The 21841-nt window shown below is 45.8% G+C and overlaps 2 protein-coding genes across 8 annotated transcripts in view; one reads left to right on the plus strand and one right to left on the minus strand.

Annotated features, from left to right (window-relative positions):
• Window positions 1-21841, plus strand: part of DOCK7 (dedicator of cytokinesis 7) — a 143157-nt gene that overhangs the window by 37163 nt on the left and 84153 nt on the right. The window lies entirely within an intron of this gene.
• ANGPTL3 (angiopoietin like 3) lies at window positions 8103-20118 on the minus strand. Its single transcript, XM_044301174.1, has 8 exons — window positions 19996-20118; window positions 17428-18119; window positions 15532-15642; window positions 15248-15344; window positions 14540-14653; window positions 13047-13142; window positions 10733-10999; window positions 8103-9462 (listed from the first exon to the last, which is right to left on the minus strand). Exons 2-8 carry the CDS (start codon window positions 17917-17919, stop codon window positions 9275-9277), a joined length of 1365 nt encoding a protein of 454 aa, XP_044157109.1. The 5' UTR covers window positions 17920-18119; window positions 19996-20118; the 3' UTR covers window positions 8103-9274.

Below are 21841 nucleotides of genomic sequence, written 5' to 3' on the forward strand. Positions count from 1 at the left end.
TTTTTTTGGCACAAGTTAACGGAAATTTTTTGTTTGTTTTTGTTTTTGTTTTTTCTTACTAAGTCTCATATTCCACTAACTTGTGTCAAAAAATAAAATCTCACATGGACGCACCATACCCCTCACGGAATCCAAATGCGTAAACATTTTTAGACATTTATATTCCAGACTTCTTCTCACGCTTTAGGGCCCCTAAAAAGCCAGGGCAGTATAAATACCCCACATGTGACCCCATTTCGGAAAGAAGACACCCCAAGGTATTCCGTGAGGGGCATATTGAGTCCATGAAAGATTGAAATTTTTGTCCTAAGTTAGCGGAAAGTGAGACTTTGTGAGAAAAAAACAAAAAAAAAATCAATATCCGCTAACTTATGCAAAAAAAAAAAAAATTCTAGGAACTCGCCATGCCCCTCATTGAATACCTTGGGGTGTCTTCTTTCCACAGTGGGGTCACATGTGGGGTATTTATACTGCCCTGGCTTTTTAGGGTCCCGAAAGTGTGAGAAGAAGTCTGGGATCCAAATGTCTAAAAATGCCCTCCTAAAAGGAATTTGGGCCCCTTTGCGCATCTAGGCTGCAAAAAAGTGTCACACATGTGGTATCGCCGTACTCAGGAGAAGTTGGGCAATGTGTTTTGGGGTGTCATTTTACATATACCCATGCTGGGTGAGAGAAATATCTTGGTCAAATGCCAACTTTGTATAAAAAAAATGGGAAAAGTTGTCTTTTGCCAAGATATTTCTCTCACCCAGCATGGGTATATGTAAAATGGCACCCCAAAACACATTGCCCAACTTCTCCTGAGTACGGCGATACCAGATGTGTCACACTTTTTTGATGCCAAGGTGGGCAAAGGGGCGCATATTCCAAAGTGCACCTTTCGGATTTTACCGGCCATTTTTTACACATTTTGATTGCAAGGTACTTCTTACACATTTGGGCCCCTAAATTGCCAGGGCAGTATAACTACCCCACAAGTGACCCCATTTTGGAAAGAAGACACCCCAAGGTATTCCGTGAGGGGCATGGCGAGTTCCTAGAATTTTTTATTTTTTGTCGCAAGTTAGTGGAATATGAGACTTTGTAAGTAGAGATGAGCGAACTTCTGTTTTAAGTTCGGCGTCTAAAGTTCGGGGGCGGGTTAGCGGAGAATCCCGATCTGGAACCGGATATGGATTCCGACTTCCGTTGTGGTCCGTGGTAGCGGAATCAATAATGGCCGATTATTGATTCCGCTACCACGGACCACAACGGAAGTCGGAATCCATATCCGGTTCCAGATCGGGATTCTCCGCTAACCCGCCCCCGAACTTTAGACGCCGAACTTAAAACAGAAGTTCGCTCATCTCTATTTGTAAGGAAAAAAGATAAAAAAAAAAAAAATCATCATTTTCCGCTAACTTGTGACAAAAAATAAAAAATTCTAGGAACTCGCCATGCCCCTCACGGAATACCTTGGGGTGTCTTCTTTCCAAAATGGGGTCACTTGTGGGGTAGTTATACTGCCCTGGCAATTTAGGGGCCCAAATGTGTGAGAAGTACCTTGCAATCAAAATGTGTAAAAAATGGCCTGCAAAATCTGAAAGGTGCACTTTGGAATATGTGCCCCTTTGCCCACCTTGGCAGCAAAAAAGTGTGACACATCTGGTATCGCCGTACTCAGGAGAAGTTGGGGAATGTGTTTTGGGGTGTCATTTTACATATACCCATGCTGGGTGAGAGAAATATCTTGGCAAAAGACAACTTTTCCCATTTTTTTATACAAAGTTGGCATTTGACCAAGATATTTTTCTCACCCAGCATGGGTATATGTAAAATGACACCCCAAAACACATTCCCCAACTTCTCCTGAGTACGGCGATACCAGATGTGTCACACTTTTTTGCTGCCAAGGTGGGCAAAGGGGCACATATTCCAAAGTGCACCTTTTGGATTTCACCGGTCATTTTTTACACATTTTGATTGCAAAGTTCTTCTCACACATTTGGGCCCCTAAATTGCCAGGGCAGTATAACTACGCCACAAGTGACCCCATTTTGGAAAGAAGACACCACAAGGTATTCCGTGAGGGGCATGGCAAGTTTTTAGAATTTTTTATTTTTTGTCGCAAGTTAGTGGAATATGAGACTTTGTAAGAAAAAATAAAAAAAATAAAATCATCATTTTCCACTAACTTGTGACAAAAAATAAAAAGTTCTATGAACTCACTATGCCCATCAGCGAATACCTTAGGGTGTCTACTTTCCGAAATGGGGTCATTTGTGGGTTTTTTCTACTGTCTGGGCATTGTAGAACCTCAGGAATCATGACAGGTGCTCAGAAAGTCAGAGCTGTTTCAAAAAGCGGAAATTCACATTTTTGTACCATAGTTTGCAAATGCTATAACTTTTACCCAAACCATTTTTTTTTTGCCCAAACATTTTTTTTTTATCAAAGACATGTAGAACAATAAATTTGGTGAAAAATGTATATATGGATGTCGTTTTTTTTGCAAAATTTTACAGCTGAAAGTGAAAAATGTCATTTTTTTGCAAAAAAATCGTTAAATTTCGATTAATAACAAAAAAAGTAAAAATGTCAGCGGCAATGAAATACCACCAAATGAAAGCTCTATTAGTGAGAAGAAAAGGAGGTAAAATTCATTTGGGTGGTAAGTTGCATGACCGAGCAATAAACCGCTAAAGTTGTGGAGTGCCGATTTGTAAAAAAGGGCCTGGTCACTAGGGGGGTATAAACCTGTGGTCCTTAAGTGGTTAATAAAAACAGCCTTCAATTATTGTCATACTTAGCAACGTTTGGATCACAAATCGCTAGACATGTAAGCTCTGCCCCAATTGTACATGGAAACTCCCACTTCTATGCATAGTTGAATAAGCCCCACCCACTTGTGTCGCATTTTCACTGGACAGTCCCTTTAAAAACCGGGTAGGATTATTGTATAATGAGAAGTTATGAACTTTCTAAGATGCTTCACAGTAATTTTAATGCATATTTTGGGTAGGTATATTATTGAGATTCACTGAAAGGTTAAACCTACTTTAAAAATTAACTTTTAATAAATAATTTTTAAGATAAATCCCAAATGACAATACAGTACATATATATATTTTAAGATAACTGCAATTGGGTATCTAGCATGGAGCATTTAAAGGGTACGCAGTGTCTCGGAAAAAATGTATCCCAATGAATCAAAAGAATTTACCACTTACGGTTACCGATATGTGGTACTCAACGGTTCCAAGTTGGATCACAGGTCCGGATTGCAGTCAGCAGTTCGATATTGGATCCTAAATCCGGATTTCAGGGATACTGTTCATCAGGTTCCGAGTGCAGATACAGCCTTCCCACTGCCAGTGTACCAATGGTTCAGAAAAGTGGGGACCAAAAACAAATAAGAAAAATAGGGAGGCCTGACCCTACAATGCTAAGAGGTCCCTGCCTAAAAGTGGAGAGAACCTCCGCCTAACCACGGAGGTTTCACCCCCTAATGAGCCGAACCCACTTCTCGATGGCTAAACCCTGGACATTGACCCTATAAAAATTGCCCCCACATTGCCGACTGCAATCCGGACCTATGATCCAACTTGGAACCGTTGAGTACCACATATCGGTAACCGTAAGTGGTAAATTCTTTTGATTCATTGGGATACATTTTTTCCGAGACACTGCGTACCCTTTAAATGCTCCATGCTAGATACCCAATTGCAGTTATCTTAAAATATATATATGTACTGTATTGTCATTTGGGATTTATCTTAAAAATTATTTATTAAAAGTTAATTTTTAAAGTAGGTTTAACCTTTTCAGTGAACTTTCTAAAATGCTTTAAATTTCAGTTCATCACCACTTTCAAAATCTCTGCTTGCTTTCCTTGTCTTCACTGGTTCCATTTAGAGGCTAAACACCTTCCTGCACACACAGCTGAGGGTTTGTTACAATTGTATGCAGTTTTCACAATCTTCTGTGGGATCTAGCACAAGTTGTTACATTTTTCCTGGGCTGATACATTGTATCAGTCCGTGGTCTACAGCACCATTATTGGACGCTCGTTTCTCTGGAGGGTCTGGATTGCCCCAGCTTGGTTATTTGGGGCTCATGTTATTCAATGCAGTTATACATTTTGTTCTATTATTCCATGCTGTATATAGTATATAAGTAAATACTGAGGATTTCAGGCCCCATTTGTTCGCTCTGCTCTAGTTTCTTAGGAATGTCGGAGACGTGTTGTTTTCACTTGAAGCATTCACCAGTGAACGCCTCGTCCCCTTTCACCTAGAAAATATCCCCTGATGTATTTAGCAGTGACATTAGTTCTCACCTGCCCCTGATGGTCACCGTGTGCTGTGTCACAGCTGGGACAAGGCTGTTTGTTTTGGCGTAACACAAAGTCATTGTGAATGGAAATAGTGATGGAGTCCTACTCCTGCCCGTCATATTCAAGGGGTTCATGCAGCTTATATAGTACACTGCAAAGGTGCATTCTATCGATCTATGCATTGTATATCTAGGTAGCAATTTATGAGAGTTAAGGGGGAGAGATGTTCATGGCAGAGTAGAACTAGGTATTAGAGAGGCAAAACAATACATGTTAAAAAGAGACGTCGGAGATATTAGTCAGAGAATTATAGATGCGAGATGGATTGGAAAGATATGGGAAGAAAGAGACGACAAGGTATTAGAAAGCAGAGATATTACAGAGAGAAGATGGGTAATATTAGAGAAGAGGTGGTGACATGTTAGAGGAGAGATATTGGAGAGAAGAGATGGAGAGATATTGGAGAGCATAAATGAAGAGAGAGACAGATGACCGGGGAGAAGAGGTGTCCTGATGAAGGGGGGCATTCCGCCTAGGGCTGCAGTTAACGATTATTTTAGTAATCGAGTATTCTATTGATTTATATTTTACCATTAATCGAGTAATCCAATAAGAAAAGATGAATTAATAGACTGTTTTCCTTTATAAAAACTCATAAGACCCCTTGCAATTAGTCCCCAACACCCTTCGTTCCCCACTGTGCGATCAGCCCAAGTGCATCAGTTCCCCCCAGTGTCATCAGCTCCACTATCCCCCAGTGCCATCAGCTCTCTCCCGCCCGCCCCAGTGCCATCAGCTCTCTCCCGCCCGCCCCAGTGCCATCAGCTCTCTCCCGCCCGCCCCAGTGCCATCAGCTCTCTCCCGCCCGCCCCAGTGCCATTAGCTCTCTCCCGCCCGCCCCAGTGCCATTAGCTCTCTCCCGCCCGCCCCAGTGCCATTAGCTCTCTCCCGCCCGCCGCAGTGCCATCAGCTCTCTCCCGCCCGCCCCAGTGCCATCAGCTCTCTCCCGCCCGCCCCAGTGCCATCAGCTCTCTCCCGCCCGCCCCAGTGCCATCAGCTCTCTCCCGCCCGCCCCAGTGCCATTAGCTCTCTCCCGCCCGCCCCAGTGCCATCAGCTCTCTCCCGCCCGCCCCAGTGCCATCAGCTCTCTCCCGCCCGCCCCAGTGCCATCAGCTCTCTCCCGCCCGCCCCAGTGCCATCAGCTCTCTCCCGCCCGCCCCAGTGCCATCAGCTCTCTCCCGCCCGCCCCAGTGCCATAGTCTCTGCTGCCCTGATCCTCCTGACACCCGGATTGCACAGTGTCATTGGTTGCTATAACGCTGTGCACTCCGGGCGCCCGGCCTTAGTCGCGCCCCCCCCCCCCACCCCCTCGGTTTCACCAACTTACGTTTCCAGAAGGGGCACCGCCAACACTCCATCATTCCGCGCGTCAGGTCATGGCGTGCATACGTCAGGAGGTCAGTGCAGCGTGGGACCATGGATGTGCTGTGAAGTGTCTGGAGGCGCCCTGCACGAAAGGTGAGTATTCCAAGCGCAGCGGGAGACCACGGAGCTGGAGTAATAGCAAGCGCTTCACTCTCGCTCCGTGTCGCATAACACAAACTAATCTTCGATGCAAAAAATTTGCTTTGGGGATTTTTTGGGGTCGAATTAATCGATATAATCGAGTAATAGTTTCAGCCCTAGTTCCGCCCTTGAAATGCGTTGACCTGTAAAGCTAAAGAAATATTGTTCACTTATACCAACCTGGTACCACGTTCCTGCCGAGATAGAGGTTCTGATTTCTCTTCTATTTCTCTACGGATCTTCTGATCCCGATGACCGCTTCTGTGGCAAGGGCAAGAACCTGGGCAGCAGCACAGGCATCCCGCATGCTGGACGGGCAAATACCAGCAAAGTGAAGCAAAGCGGTTGTGACTTTTCACAACGGTAAAGGGTAAGCGCAACTGATTATATATTGCCACCGTCCATTAAACAGCAACACACATGAGGCGCTGCCTCCTGTTTTCTTGCACCCTTGTGTGTGGGGAGTAGAGGTGGAGAGAGAGGGAATGCGGGGAGTAGAGGTGGAGAGAGAGGGAATGCGGGGAGTAGAGGTGGAGAGAGAGGGAATGCGGGGAGTAGAGGTGGAGAGAGAGGGAATGCGGGGAGTAGAGGTGGAGAGAGAGGGAATGCGGGGAGTAGAGGTGGAGAGAGAGGGAACGCGGGGAGTAGAGGTGGAGAGAGAGGGAACGCGGGGAGTAGAGGTGGAGAGAGAGGGAACGCGGGGAGTAGAGGTGGAGAGAGAGGGAACGCGGGGAGTAGAGGTGGAGAGAGAGGGAACGCGGGGAGTAGAGGTGGAGAGAGAGGGAACGCGGGGAGTAGAGGTGGAGAGAGAGGGAACGCGGGGAGTAGAGGTGGAGAGAGAGGGAACGCGGGGAGTAGAGGTGGAGAGAGAGGGAACGCGGGGAGTAGAGGTGGAGAGAGAGGGAACGCGGGGAGTAGAGGTGGAGAGAGAGGGAACGCGGGGAGTAGAGGTGGAGAGAGAGGGAACGCGGGGAGTAGAGGTGGAGAGAGAGGGAATGCGGGGAGTAGAGGTGGAGAGAGAGGGAATGCGGGGAGTAGAGGAGGTGGAGAGAGAGGGAATGCGGGGAGTAGAGGAGGTGGAGAGAGAGGGAATGCGGGGAGTAGAGGAGGTGGAGAGAGAGGGAATGCGGGGAGTAGAGGAGGTGGAGAGAGAGGAATGCGGGGAGTAGAGGAGGTGGAGAGAGAGGGAACGCGGGGAGTAGAGGAGGTGGAGAGAGAGGGAACGCGGGGAGTAGAGGAGGTGGAGAGAGAGGGAACGCGGGGAGTAGAGGAGGTGGAGAGAGAGGGAACGCGGGGAGTAGAGGAGGTGGAGAGAGAGGGAACGCGGGGAGTAGAGGAGGTGGAGAGAGAGGGAACGCGGGGAGTAGAGGAGGTGGAGAGAGAGGGAACGCGGGGAGTAGAGGAGGTGGAGAGAGAGGGAACGCGGGGAGTAGAGGAGGTGGAGAGAGAGGGAACGCGGGGAGTAGAGGAGGTGGAGAGAGAGGGAACGCGGGGAGTAGAGGAGGTGGAGAGAGAGGGAACGCGGGGAGTAGAGGAGGTGGAGAGAGAGGGAACGCGGGGAGTAGAGGAGGTGGAGAGAGAGGGAACGCGGGGAGTAGAGGAGGTGGAGAGAGAGGGAACGCGGGGAGTAGAGGAGGTGGAGAGAGAGGGAACGCGGGGAGTAGAGGAGGTGGAGAGAGAGGGAACGCGGGGAGTAGAGGAGGTGGAGAGAGAGGGAACGCGGGGAGTAGAGGAGGTGGAGAGAGAGGGAACGCGGGGAGTAGAGGAGGTGGAGAGAGAGGGAACGCGGGGAGTAGAGGTGGAGAGAGAGGGAACGCGGGGAGTAGAGGTGGGGAGAGAGGGAACGCGGGGAGTAGAGGTGGGGAGAGAGGGAACGCGGGGAGTAGAGGTGGGGAGAGAGGGAACGCGGGGAGTAGAGGTGGGGAGAGAACCGCAGAGAAGATGGGAATATAGCAGGGAAGAGGTAGAGCAGTATTAGAGAAGACATTAGACAGATAAAGCTGGAGTGGTCCTGAAGAGAAGAGGCAGAGAGGTATTGGAGATGGAGAGATTTGTACTCTGTATTGAGGTGGATGAGAGATGATCCAGGCTTCCTGTCCGAACTACCAATTTCCTTTAACGTACTGTATAATTTTGATGGAAGCATTTGCTGCCCAGAAGTGACTTTTCCCCCTTGGAAATGTGCAGGACGGGTTCATGCAGACAATAGGAAATTATTTTATTTTTATTTTTTATTTTTTTGCTTTCATCTTTATTATCACAAAACATGTTAAAAAAAAAAAAATCGGAGCAATGTATTTTTACTCCCATATAATAATAATGTTACAATTATATACCATAAAAAAAAAGCCAAATGAAGATGTGTATCCAGTGTCTACAGCTGCGGTTATTAATATAATAAGCGTACAGTACAGAAGTCAATATGACTTAGTGACAGCTGAGCCTTGACTGCTTAAAGGTGCAGTCTGACTACTGATGCATAAGATCCTTCAGATAAATAGTGGTCATAGAGGTCTCCTTTATACACTTTACCGTTAAATATTTTGAAACACTAAATTAAAGCCCCCCCCTCCTTCGAAAAGACAGTATATGACCTAAACCATGTTCACGTAGTTTGGATATCGTTTTGCAGTTTACACTTTAGTGACAATTTATAAACTAATATCCAATGCAGTATGCTACATCGTTACTAGTCACCTAAAAAAAAAACTTTATGTACAGATTGGTCTTCTCATCACTGTTACGTATCGGACCAGTGAGTTGGCCTGCGACTCCTGTCATCTTGAATATGGCTTTCAGATTGTTGGGAGTCCGATTCCTGACTTTTGACCCACCTCGTATACTTAAAATAAACATTGTGTCCTATATTTGCTACATTTATAAATAGACATGAATTAATGCCAGATAGCTGCTTTAAAGGCTCATTCTAACATTTAGTTACTTGTTTTGTGCGTTGGTCTATACAATATTCACTTGTGTATGATTTTTCATGTGGCATTTACCTGGAAGGGGTCTAATTTTTTTTTTTTCCTTTCCTCTGGATCAACGTAGTAGGAAGATAATGGGTTAGACTTGAAGGAGAAGGTAAGTCTTAAAAGGAACTTTTTCCTTACTATACTGTTAGGATAGCTATTTTTGGTGGTTCTCTGTGGGGTGGTTTTTATGAACCCTTTATGACTTATGGCTGCTGCTGCTGGGTCTATGTTTTCATTGTACACTCCAATGTTCTGGTGTTGGTTGGAACCACATGGAATCGTATGACTGCCAGCAGTCCATGAATGTCTGATGATAGTCCCTTGATATCGGAAGGTCCCTAAGACTGATGCGAGGTTTGCTTCTCAGTTTCACCATTTTGCAGAATGTCTCTCGAGAACCATCCCAAACATCTAAGCACTACTCAAAGTTCTCCAGCTCTGTGCGGTAGAGCATCATCTTGGTCGACCTGAGTGAGTACATTCTCCCCTTCTCTGGTTTCCAGATCAAACCCTGACCTTTCCGTCTCTCTCCTTTTACCCTCAATCTGGATTTACTGTATTTACCGTTCAGGTTGGTTCCTCCACAAGTTGATTTCCACCATCCACCTGCAACGAACCGCAATACAGTTAACCTTTTCGACAAGCAAGGCCTAAACATACATAAAACCTTCTCCACCTTTCGTGGGTTATTTCTAAATCTTCGGTTCTGTCTACAAAAACAAGGAGCAGGCTATGCTTCTAGAGCATTTTGTGTCTTTTTATGGTGAACTTTTTGATACTGTAGAACTTTTTGGTTGGAGAAAACTCTTGAGAATGCCATGAACACCATGGAAAGAAGAACTCAAGTGCATCCTTCACCCAACCAAGCCAAACCTTATGACCAGACTGAAGCTTCTTATGTTTCTCTGGATATATTATGAGAAGACCCAACTTATTGGAGGAGATAATAAAGCCTGCCATAGACCATCGGTATTGGTTGGTTGAGTGCGTGTTCATCTGACAACTATGTTTCCTAATTCTGCACCATCCTTAGCTCGGCAAAGCATAAATGCATTTTTTATTAGGCAGAGGGTGAACATCTCCCTTGAGAACACAAAGGCTGGACTTGTTGAAATCGATCTGCGTGATCCTTCTTTCCTCTGGATAGATCCTTAGTAGCAGATCAGTAAGGGTTCGACACTGGATACCTCCACTGATCAGTTCTTCTCAGCAGCTGTTGGAGCTAGAAGCGGGCAACGCCATCCGCTGTGTAGTGGCCATGCCGGGTTACTGCAGCTCCTTTCCCATTCAAGTATAATAAACTAGACAGGACTTAAAGTGGTTGCCCAATATTTACTATATTTTCAAATTACACCCCTACCCTGCCGGACCTGTGAAGGGAAGTCATTGGCTGCAGTGGTGCACGTGACCCCTGGCCATGCAGTTTATATGCAGGGACCAGGAGTGCTGTGAAGACAGGTTGGGACCCACGGAGCCTGAACCGTGCGGTGGGGAGAGGGCAATTATGCTTCCCTTCACAGATCTGGCGGGGTGGGGGCGTAATTTTAAAAATATGTGAACCTTGGCAATCCATCACACAAGGATCCGTCAGTTGGGCTTAGTTTTTTTAGTTTTTTGAGGGCTAATACAGTAAATGCAAATCAAATATATAATCATAAGGTTCGAAGTCGAAATATCAAACGTGTTTTGACAGTAGAGGGTTAAACTCAAGGGACTGCAAGTATTATGCAGATACAGGGATTTGCTCCCTGTCACTCTGCTAATGTCACCTCAGGCCACCACCGGTACGTGGCCGCCCTGTATTGTGTAAGGATGAAGCGGCCGTGCAAACTATTGCTTGCAGCTTACTGATCTGCTGTTGAGCTGGGTACATTACCTGATGACGTTTCTCCAGGGCACTTGAGATGTTGGGAGTGGTGGTCACTGGTAGAGAAGGGCAGGGGGGTGTATTCCGGCAGTGCGCTCGGGATGGTCCCTAGAACTTGAGATAGCTGCAGCGCGTAGCTCGTGTCTTGGTTTCCGAGAGTAAACAGATATTCCACAAATCGCCGGTTGTTCTTCCAGTCCTGCAGCTCTATGTGGAGGATATAATCCGCTTGCTGGGACAAGGAGAAGATCTTCTTAAGGCCGAGCCAGAATTCACCTGCAAAACGAGAGGAAACTATAAATCCCCAAAGAAAGGAACAGGGGTCTTGGACCGCTGAAAGGTGCCGATTCAGCAAATAAATATTACAATGTTGCTGCATACAGTTCTTTCTGTATTATATCTCCGCTTGCTGTTATTGAATAAGAATCTTTATCGGGAAGGATAAAGTCAGTCCTGGTGATGAGATAGAGACACAGGCTCATTACGGTACAGGTAGCAGGGTACGGTCCAATGTATCGACGGACGAATAACTACAAGGTTGGGGTTTTCAGATAGATGCATGGCCATGAAAGCACCCGTAGCATTCACTCTACATTGTTACTACTACCGCTACAGCCATTCTAACTCCTTTAGCTGTGTGTCGGTCTTCACCCTGAATTTCTTGCATTCTATTCATGAATCAGCAAGCCCTGAATGAACAGAGCTGAAGGGCTACCCTATACTACCCAAAGGAGTAGTAGTCATAGAGCAGGTTTTGGCTTTCATTCTTTATCTGTATTTATAGCGTTCACGTCCTCTGGAGGAGATCGCCCCCCTCGTGTGTGTTTTGACCCCATCCTGCACCTCGGTGTGATGTGCCAGCGAGTACAGTTCAGTTGCATAAGTTAGTTTTGGGTCTGAGAGCGGTGATTTATTAACCAGTGTAAACATGGGCGTTTTGGTCTGACCCGGCAGCGGGACCCAGCCATTGGCCCTCCGGGCTTGGACCATAGGTTGCATGCTTGTTTGCCTCTTTAGATAAATATGAGGCTTTTGCTGCTATAAAAGGAGCGTCTGCGCTGACTTCATGATGCAATAGGGACAATTGGTCGGGTGTGTAATGCAGTAATAGGAAATTCCTTATTTTTTTTTTTTTTTTTTTTTTTTTGGAGGGGGGGTGAGACTGGTGTGGCAAAGGCATAAATTTATAGAACCCTAGGGTGCTGTCTGCACCCTCATTGCTGGGTTCAGCCGCTGTTTGCATTGTGTGGAGGGGGGGGGGGGGGGGGTTTCTATCCTCTACAGTAAACTTACTATTATCCTTTTCTCAGTTATCTCTTCCTGGGATAGCTGGGTGATAAATCTCCATGCGGTCACCTTTTCTGCTACCTCACAGTAAGTCCACCCTGTTTGCACTGCAAAATCTGCATGTGCTACCCTGTGGAATTGCTGATTTCATCCCTGCGGTATTGAACGTGGTGAAATCCACTATCCGTTCATCACATTATTTTTGCATCATTTTATGAAGATTTGTGCAATTTCCATCCACTTGCCTTCTACTGTATTCTGCTATAATCTTCACAAATCTGTCGCAACTCCACCCCTTGGAGTTGACGTTCAGCTTTCCAAGACTCCTGAAGATTGGATCTCGTGCACACGACTGCGATCGACCAGGGGAACGCCGAATGTAGCTCCCTGGACCAGAACTGACTATCATAGTGATTTATCACACAGGGGTATTGCATTGACTGTATTATAAATTACTATAATACAGTCGGGTCCGGGGAGCCGCAGTGGACCCAGGAGATGCTGCCAATACCTGGACCATGTATCCCATTTTAAAGGAGTTTTCCAGGACTAGAGAAAAGATGGCCTTTCCTTGGGATTGGTCATTAGTGTCAGATGAGCGGAGGTCCAACTCCTACCACCCCCATCGATCAGCTGATGTAAAGCGCCCGCCTGCACAAACTCTCTAGCCAATGTGGCTGGTTTTCCGATTCCGTCCTATTGACTTGAATAGAACAGAACTGCTCTTAGTTCAGGTACCAGGCACGGCCGTGGCCTCTTCGGTCTGCGGAGGAGAGAGCCGCACCCTCACCGATCTGACACAGGACAGGCCTTCAGTTGTCTAGTCCCAGTGAACCCCCTTTTAGTAGCCAGATGTGCCTCTCCGGTGTCTGGGAGAGCAAAAATGGAGCTGAAATGATAATGGGGTCACTCAGCTTTCCTAGGATCAGATATAACCAAGAAGCCCCTGAATGCAGTATTTTCACAAGTGAAGGATGATACTTTTGTTATGGAATTATCTTAAAGGGATTTCGAGAGATATGAAGAGATGACTCACCATTGAGGTCACCAAAGCCTTTGGTGTAATCTTCCCAGGTCTGGTTAAAGTCCACCGATCCATCTGTCCTCCTCTGGATAAGCGTCCACGCCGCATCTTAAAGAGATCAGGACGATTTATGATTAGTACAAGGGGCAGTGGTCAGATATCCATATCATGCCGCTTAGATGTAACAGGCAGATTTTGGGTAATTTCCTCCCCCTCTTCATGGCGTCTACAAATACTTCTCCTGGGGGTGAGGATTGCCATTTCTTGGGGACGTTTTTTGCAGCCCGTGTAACCCATAGGGCTATGCACAACGCTTCTCTCACAGAAACGGGGGGGAAACTGCACTGCATCCCCCCCCCTCTCTATTTTCTGTATTACACTAGATGGATTTTTTGAGGACTGAGGAGGACAAGTTAGAGGGTGAGAAGATGCCACCTTCTCCTAATAATATATATCAATTCGGGTACTTTCACACTTGCGTTTTTCTTTTCCGACACTGAGTTCCGTCCTGGGGGCTCAATACCGGAAAAGAACTGATCAGTTTTATCCCCATGCATTCTGAATGGAGAGCAATCCGTGTTCAGGATGTTTTCAGTTCAGTCTTTATAACTTTTCAGGACGGAGATAATACCGCAGCATGCTGCGGTTTTATCTGCGGCCAAAAAAACTGATCACGCCTGAATACCGGATGCAGCATTTTTTTCCATAGGAATGTATTAGTGCCGCATTGACGGATCCGGTATTCCGGTCTGCGCATGTGCAGACCTTTAAAAATGTGAAAAAAAGAAATAAAGTATCCTGATCAGGCAGGCAGTTTAGGCAACGGAACTGCCTGACGGAATCAAACAAGGCAAGTGTGAAAGTTCCCTTAGAACGTAATTTACAAACCTTTTACATCTGATTTAAATGTCAGTCGGGTCCATTGCTGTATGTGTAACATCTTATCTTATCTAGAAACCTTTTAACCCCTTATTGACCACTAATACGTCTGCAAAAAATAAGACCTCATAGAAGTACATTGATGAAAAAACAACAGTTATAGCTCTCGGAATGCAATATATATATATAAATTTTTATATTTTTTAAATGTGCGTGGTCACTAAGGGGTTTTCAGCAGTGGAAAGTCCCTACTTGATCACCTGATCACAAGGTGTCCCACTCCTGGGACCTCCAGCGATCAGCTGTGATCTGTAGAGAAAGGGTCCATTTTCCCTGCAGTGCCACCTCTGGTGAAATCAAGCATTACACAATGCCCTTTTACACCAATGGGTTGTCAGTGTTTTGCAGGACAGGACAGGTCCTCCAGAGCGAGACATGCTTTCTGGCCCAGAATAGAGGGACCCCCCCCCCCCCCATTGCTATATGAAGCGACCGCTTTAAATGCTCCTGAAAGTTGCTGTTTTATGAGCTCACTTGGCACCTCTGATTGGTTGAGCGGGCTTGGGCACAATAAATAGCACATAGCGTGCAAAAACTGACCTCCAGGTTCCCGTTGCCCCATCTACCTGTTGTGAATTCGCAGTAGACGCTGAACTCAGCGCTGTTGTTGGGTCTTATGGTGTAGATGCCGCTCAGCCGCCCGCCCTGGTTATAAATGTCGCTGCAGTCCCGCGGAAGATCTGAAACGGCAAACACGCGAGGTCATCCGCATGAACAGGAACATAACTTACAATCAGATTACATGTATCGGCTCTGAAACTGAAGTAATTATTAACTAATTGTGAAATCCAGGTCAGTGGTCAAAGTCTGCCGTATCCTGGCAGCACATTGCGCTGCCCCATAGAAATGAATGGGTCCGCAATTCCGTTCCGCAAAATGCGGAACGAAATTGCAGACGTGTGAAAGGGGCCTATTCTTGCTGGAGTCCGGGCAGGGAGGAGTCCCTTCTACTGGTCATGTGCATCTCTTTCACCAATCAGAGGACACATAACCTGCACTCCTTATCATGTGACTACAAAGTTGCATTTGACCAGTAGAGGGCACTCCTCTAAAATGAAGCGGGGAACGCCTAGCCTTATATACATATACATAGTGGGAAAAAATTGGGTATTTCCATCTTAAATACAGTGATGGCCTAATCTGAGGACTTGCCATTATTTTATGATTGAGGGGCTGACCTCCGGGACCTCCTCCTATATAGCATTCCTTGGGGGATACCCCTTTAAAGCTCTAACATTCAGTATGATACAGAACTGATGCCACAAAGTCTTTACCATTAGTCGAGTTGCTTGAATTGAAGGACAAGAGGTCATCAACCTTATGACTTGCAAATGAAATCTTCTTACTGTCGACTACACTGGCATTGCTGATCTGGAAGAGAAGGGTTGGAATGAGGCTGCAGTACCACTTACCACCTGCAGATAGGGGCGGCGCTGTTTTCTGAACACCCCCTTTAAATTCTCAGTTGACACCGGACTGCAGTATGGTTGCCACCATTGTTTGCAGAGGGTTGGGGGTGTATGGGAAATGTAACATTACGGGTCTTTGGAATTATTACCTTGTCTTCGAGATCCTTTATTTGGCTGTTCTGGTAATCGAGCTGCACGTTCTGGTCAGCGACTTCCTTCAGTAGGCGTTGTATGTTCATGTCTTGCTGCTCCACATATTGCTGAAAAAATAATTAAAAAATATATATATTTTGCTAATTAAACGAGTGATTTATGGTTAATTTTATTCATTATGGGGGTGAATTCTCCCCTTTGTCTATGGAGTGTCAGTTGCTCCTTAGCAGCAGCCCCTTTTGTAAATAACAGTGATTGCCGACTATGTGGCCGCTTCAAGGATTTTGCTAAGGAGCAAGTGCAGAAAAGAGGCTGCAATTACTGATACAAGGGAAGGGGAGACATTTTCAGTTCCCTGCAAGAAGCCAAAAAGGAGCAACTAACAGAAGTTTACATAGGAAGGAGCAAATTAAAGGGGTTTTCTAGAGCCAGCAGGTCCCAAAAACCCATCTCAGTTACACATAATACTGATGGTTTCTAGAAAACCCCTTTAAGGGCCCTTGCACACGACCGTATGCCCTCCGAGATATACGGTGCATGAGCGGGCCATTTTGATCTTGCTCATGGGAGCACACAGCATCATATAATGCTGTTGTTGGGCCGCCTCCGGGACTATTGTCCGGCATTCAAGATCGTATAAGTGCGGCACAATAGTCCCGCGGACGGCCTGATGTGCGCAGCATCATTGTAGTCTATGATGCTGTGCGCTCCCGTGCGCACGATCAATGCTGCTCCGGGACATATGGCCCGCTCACGGACCGTGTATCTTGGAGGGCATACGGTCGTGTGCAAGGCTGAGAAGGATGAAATGTTCTGCCCTTTCTGATGGACATTGTGTAAGGATCTGAAAATCTGTACTTGTTGTATCCACAGTCCTCCGTGAACTGGACTTCAGACTGATACATTGTAACAAACGATCAGGACTGAAGAGAGACTTGTGGCTCTGCTGCCTTTAGCTCTATGGGGTGTAACATGCGTGTCGCATTAGATTAGCTATGCCCAGTGGGCATTTCTGGGCTATTATGGCTGATAACGGAGGGCACTTGCTTGCACTTCGGTGGATTAAAGAATTGCACTTCTGCGTGGCTTGTCATACAGCCGGAGGCAGAGAGCAGTGGCACATTCACTTGGGTTGTTTTGTAATGAACCCTGGCATAATCTGGGCACCTCGGCACGTGGCACCATCGTGTTGACATGCACTTATCACGTGCAAATCATGATCATCCAACCAGACCGCCCCGGTAACATCTGCATAGTCTACATGCCTGGGCACATACTGTAGGTAGCTGGATTTGTGCCACTTGTATTGCTTTGCTAGACATTGGCATATGAAGCTGAAAGCTTTCCTTTTTGGCTCATAAAGGGGGTCCCGGGACCCTTGTATAACATCCATGTGTGCTAGTTGGACTTCCGAAAAGGCGTTTGCTCTTTTTAAGTAGCAATTTATATGCAGCGGGACTCTGGGGAACCCTCATGTGTCAAAGTCCATTCGGCCCGTAGTTATATCTGTAGCTGGGAAAGCTGAGTAATGCCAATTCAACCATTATTACAGCTTCTATGGAGGTTGTCACCCAGCTTTCCCTAGTCTCCAGAATGGCAGATCTACATCCCCACCGCTGCCTAACCTGGTCTTTGGTGTTTACATCATTCCCGGTTTGCACTTAGTAAGAAGTTGCTTAAAGGACAGTTCCATATTATTGCAGAAAGGATTCAAGACTTCTGCTAACTCCAGTTCTGCACCCTACACACCACTGGCTTTATAACCTCAAGCTGTTGTGAAATTGCAACTCCCAGCATGACCCGATTGCTCCAGCAGCAAATGTTAACACAGTTTTTGGAATTGCTCTTTGAAGCAACCCCCTAATATCATGTTCACAAGTGGAGGCGCTTACCTTCAGTGCTGCCACTTCTTTGTGGTCCTGTAACTCTTGGTGCCCCTCGGTGATCTGATTGAGCTTCTCTTCCAGCCGGACAATCTTTGCCTGAAGCCCGACCTTGTCCTGCAGGAGATGCTCGATCTGGGAGTAGATTTTACTCGACAGGTTTTTTAGCTCCTCGTTGTTCTCTTGCAACCTGGACGTCTTCTCCTTGAGCTCCTCTTCCTTCTCCCGGATCTCGTTGGTCTGTTCCGAGAGGTCGTAGAAGGACTTGTCGAAAAGGTTGAGCTTCTGGAAAATCTCATTGATCTGCCCTTTGGTCTTGTGGACGAAATCCTTCAGGCCGTGGCCGAGCTGCAGGAGACCGTTGGCCAAGATCCTCACGTCGTCCAGCATGGCGAATCGAGATTTGGATTCTGCCGGTAAAGAGTCCACCTGGAAGTCCTCATGTTTCTCAATAGACGCGGAGAAGACCAGAGGCAAGAGGATGAGGATGAAGGCTTTCATCTTGCTGCCGAGGGTTCCTGCTGCTCTAATGTGTCCGTCCTGCCGTACTATGAGGCTATATATATATGTCACCGCAGGGATTAGGCACAGACAGTGTACGAGTTGATAATTAAACAAGACACATGAACTAATGTAACCTCTGCCCAACTTTTTTTTTTTTTTTTTATTTGCCTTCCACAACGTGGAGCTGACTCAATCGCCTGGAAAAAAAAAATTTCATTCATATTATAACCCAAATGGGTAAACACTCATCATCCTCATCCTTGTGGCGTCTTCTGGGGCAGCCTGACCCTTGTGCTGACTGCATAGAAAACAATCTAAGAATGTGTGAATCTCCTCTTCCAAGGACACTTGGAAGGAATATGCTGTTTTCTTGTTATTGTTGCATTCGATACAATGTAGATACAGTTTGTGCTTGCTGATTGCACAATGTTTACATCCAGGCCGTAATATTAAATGCAGGGATCTGCACATCATGAAGAAGATGCAATATCCTCTGGAACACTGCAGAGTTTGGGTCTTCCATACAAAGCGTTGACATGAACATGTAATGCAATTATAGATCATAGATCTACTTTTGGGTCTCGCCGCACTGAGTCCCCTACCTAATTCTGGAGCATTTCTACTTATAACTCTGTGTCGTGCCATTCCTTTACTATTCCTGCTAGAAGTTATGAATGAATTGCTAGCAGTTTGCAGTGAAGGTCCCCATGAGTGCTACCAGTTGAGAGTGTCCCTGAACAGTCTGGCAGAACTGATTGGCTATTGTCAGACATTGCAGGGACACTCCCCTCAACTAGTAACACCCAGCTGGACCTTTATAGCAGACTGTTATTAATTCATTATTAAACTTCTAGCAGGAATAATAGATTAATGGCATAGAATCATAAGACTAGATTCTCCAGAATTACTATTACAAGATGGGGGGCAAGTAGTTACCAAAACAGACATGCCAGGAGGTTTGGCAGGTCCTCTAAGGCCGTATTTTCGGGGTTCCGTATGTGTTATACGCTTGTGTCACAGCCTGACCGTGGGTTGTGATGAGTGTTTATCCTCAAGATTTATTTTACTTCTGTGTTTCTTTTTTTATATACCCCATGGCATGGTGTCCCATTGGTGCCAGGTGCACACATAGGTAGGAATGTATCCAGAATTCTGTCTACAAAAATTCTTAGCAACTTTTTGGGCTTTTTGCTCAAATATCTTTTCTGCATTTTGAATTTGTACACCCATCACACCAATTTTGAAAAGTGGGCATGGTTAGCCTGTCGAGCTGCTTTTCGCCAGATTTATCAACTGCAACTTTTTTAAAAATCTTAGAAATTGTCGCAATCTCAAACCGGTGTAGAAAATGGCTCGGCAGCTGGAGACAGAAGTGTCTGGTGCATTGATAAATGTGGCACTAATTGACTTCCTCTCCTGATAAAGCCCCTATAGTCTTACATTCAAAAACACAGAATTTTTTTGCTGCAGAAAATTTCTACATTTAAGTCGATAGAAAGCTCTGAAATTCGCTACAAATGGTGTTTTACTTTGTGCCATTTTTTCACTTCACCGTTCGTTCTTGTGGTCCATGGCATTTATTTATTATATTTTTTCAAAATTCATCAAGCTTTAGACGTTCTCCCATAGACTTCTCTATAGGGAAAAAAACTGACTAAACATACGCCCAAAAAAAGAAAATTGCTTGTATTTCATAGGCTTTTTTTTTTTTTTTCTTACAATCCCCAAAAAGTGCCATAAAAATATGTGAAGGAGTTTTACTAAATAGACTCAAACTGCAACATTAACAACTAAGCATTTATTCAGATCTTGCAGTCATTATGTTCTACGAAAATTCCACAAAACTGCCGCAAGCTAGAACAAACCCTGCAGACAATGTAGCGCTCCTCGCTGACTTTCTCTCATTGCAGTAACTTTGTAGCCATACTTTGCCCATGAGACCTCTCCCCCCCCATTACACCCACTCCTCAACTATCTAATCTTTTTGTCTTCATTGCATCTGTGCATTCATAAAGTTCTGCTGCTATCATGACCTCATACATCCAGATGGAGGATGAGGGTTGTGGTACTTACTCTTTTGATGCTCACTCCTCTCTCTTCTTGCCTGTCTGAGGTAACTGTCGTAACCCTTTACATATATATTCCCAAATGACTCAGCCGTCAGCTTGCACATTGCCACAGAAGGGGAACTTTCTGCATTATTCCCTTTCTTGTCTGAGTCACATAGGTTGGGTCACCTTAGTACTCACTAAAAACATTTAACAAAAGAATGACCGTAAGTCCCAAAATACAGAAAAATAAATATTGCACTTTTTTTTTTAAAGTAATGCATTTTTGTCATCTGGATTCATGATGCAATGTAAATCCATTCAGCTCTTTGCTGTTTATTTTAGCTCTTCTATTGAACCATTCACGCTGAGATATTTCCGTCACATCTGGTCTCCATTACAGACTGGGTGTAGCTTTTTTTTTTTTTTTTTTTTTTCCTCCATGTCTGTCTTGACTTTTCACCTAATTTCTGATACCCCGGCCCAGCACTATGACATACAAACGTGTCTAAAATCACAAGACTAGGGAAAGTTTAGACTCCTCTATTCTCAGAAAAAATGGCCCTTTAACAATACTTGGCTTATGTTTTCTGATGAACCCAAGTAGCCTTTTTTCTTATATTCAGCATATACAGATGGTAATTTTTTAATGTGGGCATTGGTTTAACTTTGAGCACCGTTATATATAGATATAACCTACTGAGAAATTTTAAAGTGTATCTGTCAAGGTCTGAGTCTGATGGCAGCATTGATAGAGGGGAAGACGCTGAGTTCAGGGATGTATAGTTTTATATAATGTGATACAGATTTTCTAGGTACAAAGCTGTTTAGGTTACAATATAGAAAGCCTGTAAATCCTGCTAACCCTACTTAAATATGGCAAAACCTGTGAGTCCAACTTCCCCTGCCCACTGCTTGTAGAGAGACCCTGTGAGTACCTCTCCCCCCATCTACCATTCATAGAGCCTATGAGTCTAACTTCCTACACCCACTGCTTATAGAATGAGCCTGTTAGTCCTGCTCTCACCCCCAGCATTTTTTGAGAGAGCCTCTGAGTCCCTCTTCTACTGCCCACTGCTGGTAGAGAGCCTATGCGTCCCACTTCCCCAGTCCACCACTTGCAGAGAAAGCGTGTGAGTCCTGGTTCTCATCCGCCACTTGTAGAGAGCTTGCGAGTCCTGGTTCTCATCCGCCACTTGTAAAGAGAGCTTGTGAGTCCTGGTTCTCATCCGCCACTTGTAGAGAGAGCCTGTGAGTCCTGGTTCTCATCCGCCACTTGTAGAGAGAGCCTGTGAGTCCTGGTTCTCATCCGCCACTTGTAGAGAGAGCCTGTGAGTCCTGGTTCTCATCCGCCACTTGTAGAGAGAGCCTGTGAGTCCTGGTTCTCATCCGCCACTTGTAGAGAGAGCCTGTGAGTCCTGGTTCTCATCCGCCACTTGTAGAGAGAGCCTGTGAGTCCTGGTTCTCATCCGCCACTTGTAGAGAGAGCCTGTGAGTCCTGGTTCTCATCCGCCACTTGTAGAGAGAGCCTGTGAGTCCTGGTTCTCATCCGCCACTTGTAGAGAGCTTGCGCGTCCTGGTTCTCATCCGACACTTGTAGAGAGAGCTTGTGAGTCCTGGTTCTCATCCGCCACTTGTAGAGAGCTTGTGAGTCCTGGTTCTCATCCACCACTTGTAGAGAGAGTCTGTGAGTCCTGCTTTCACTGCTTGTAGAGAGCTTGCGAGTCCTGCTTCCCAGCCCACCACTAGTAGAGAGAGCCTAGGAGTCCTGCTTCCCTGGCCACCTCTGGTAGAGAGTCTGTAAGTCCTGCTTCCCCACCCACCGCTCATAGAGAAAATCCACTGCTTCCACTGCTTGTAGAGTCCTGCTT

This window comes from Bufo gargarizans, chromosome 7 (genome assembly GCF_014858855.1).
Source record: "Bufo gargarizans isolate SCDJY-AF-19 chromosome 7, ASM1485885v1, whole genome shotgun sequence".
NCBI lineage: Eukaryota > Metazoa > Chordata > Amphibia > Anura > Bufonidae > Bufo > Bufo gargarizans.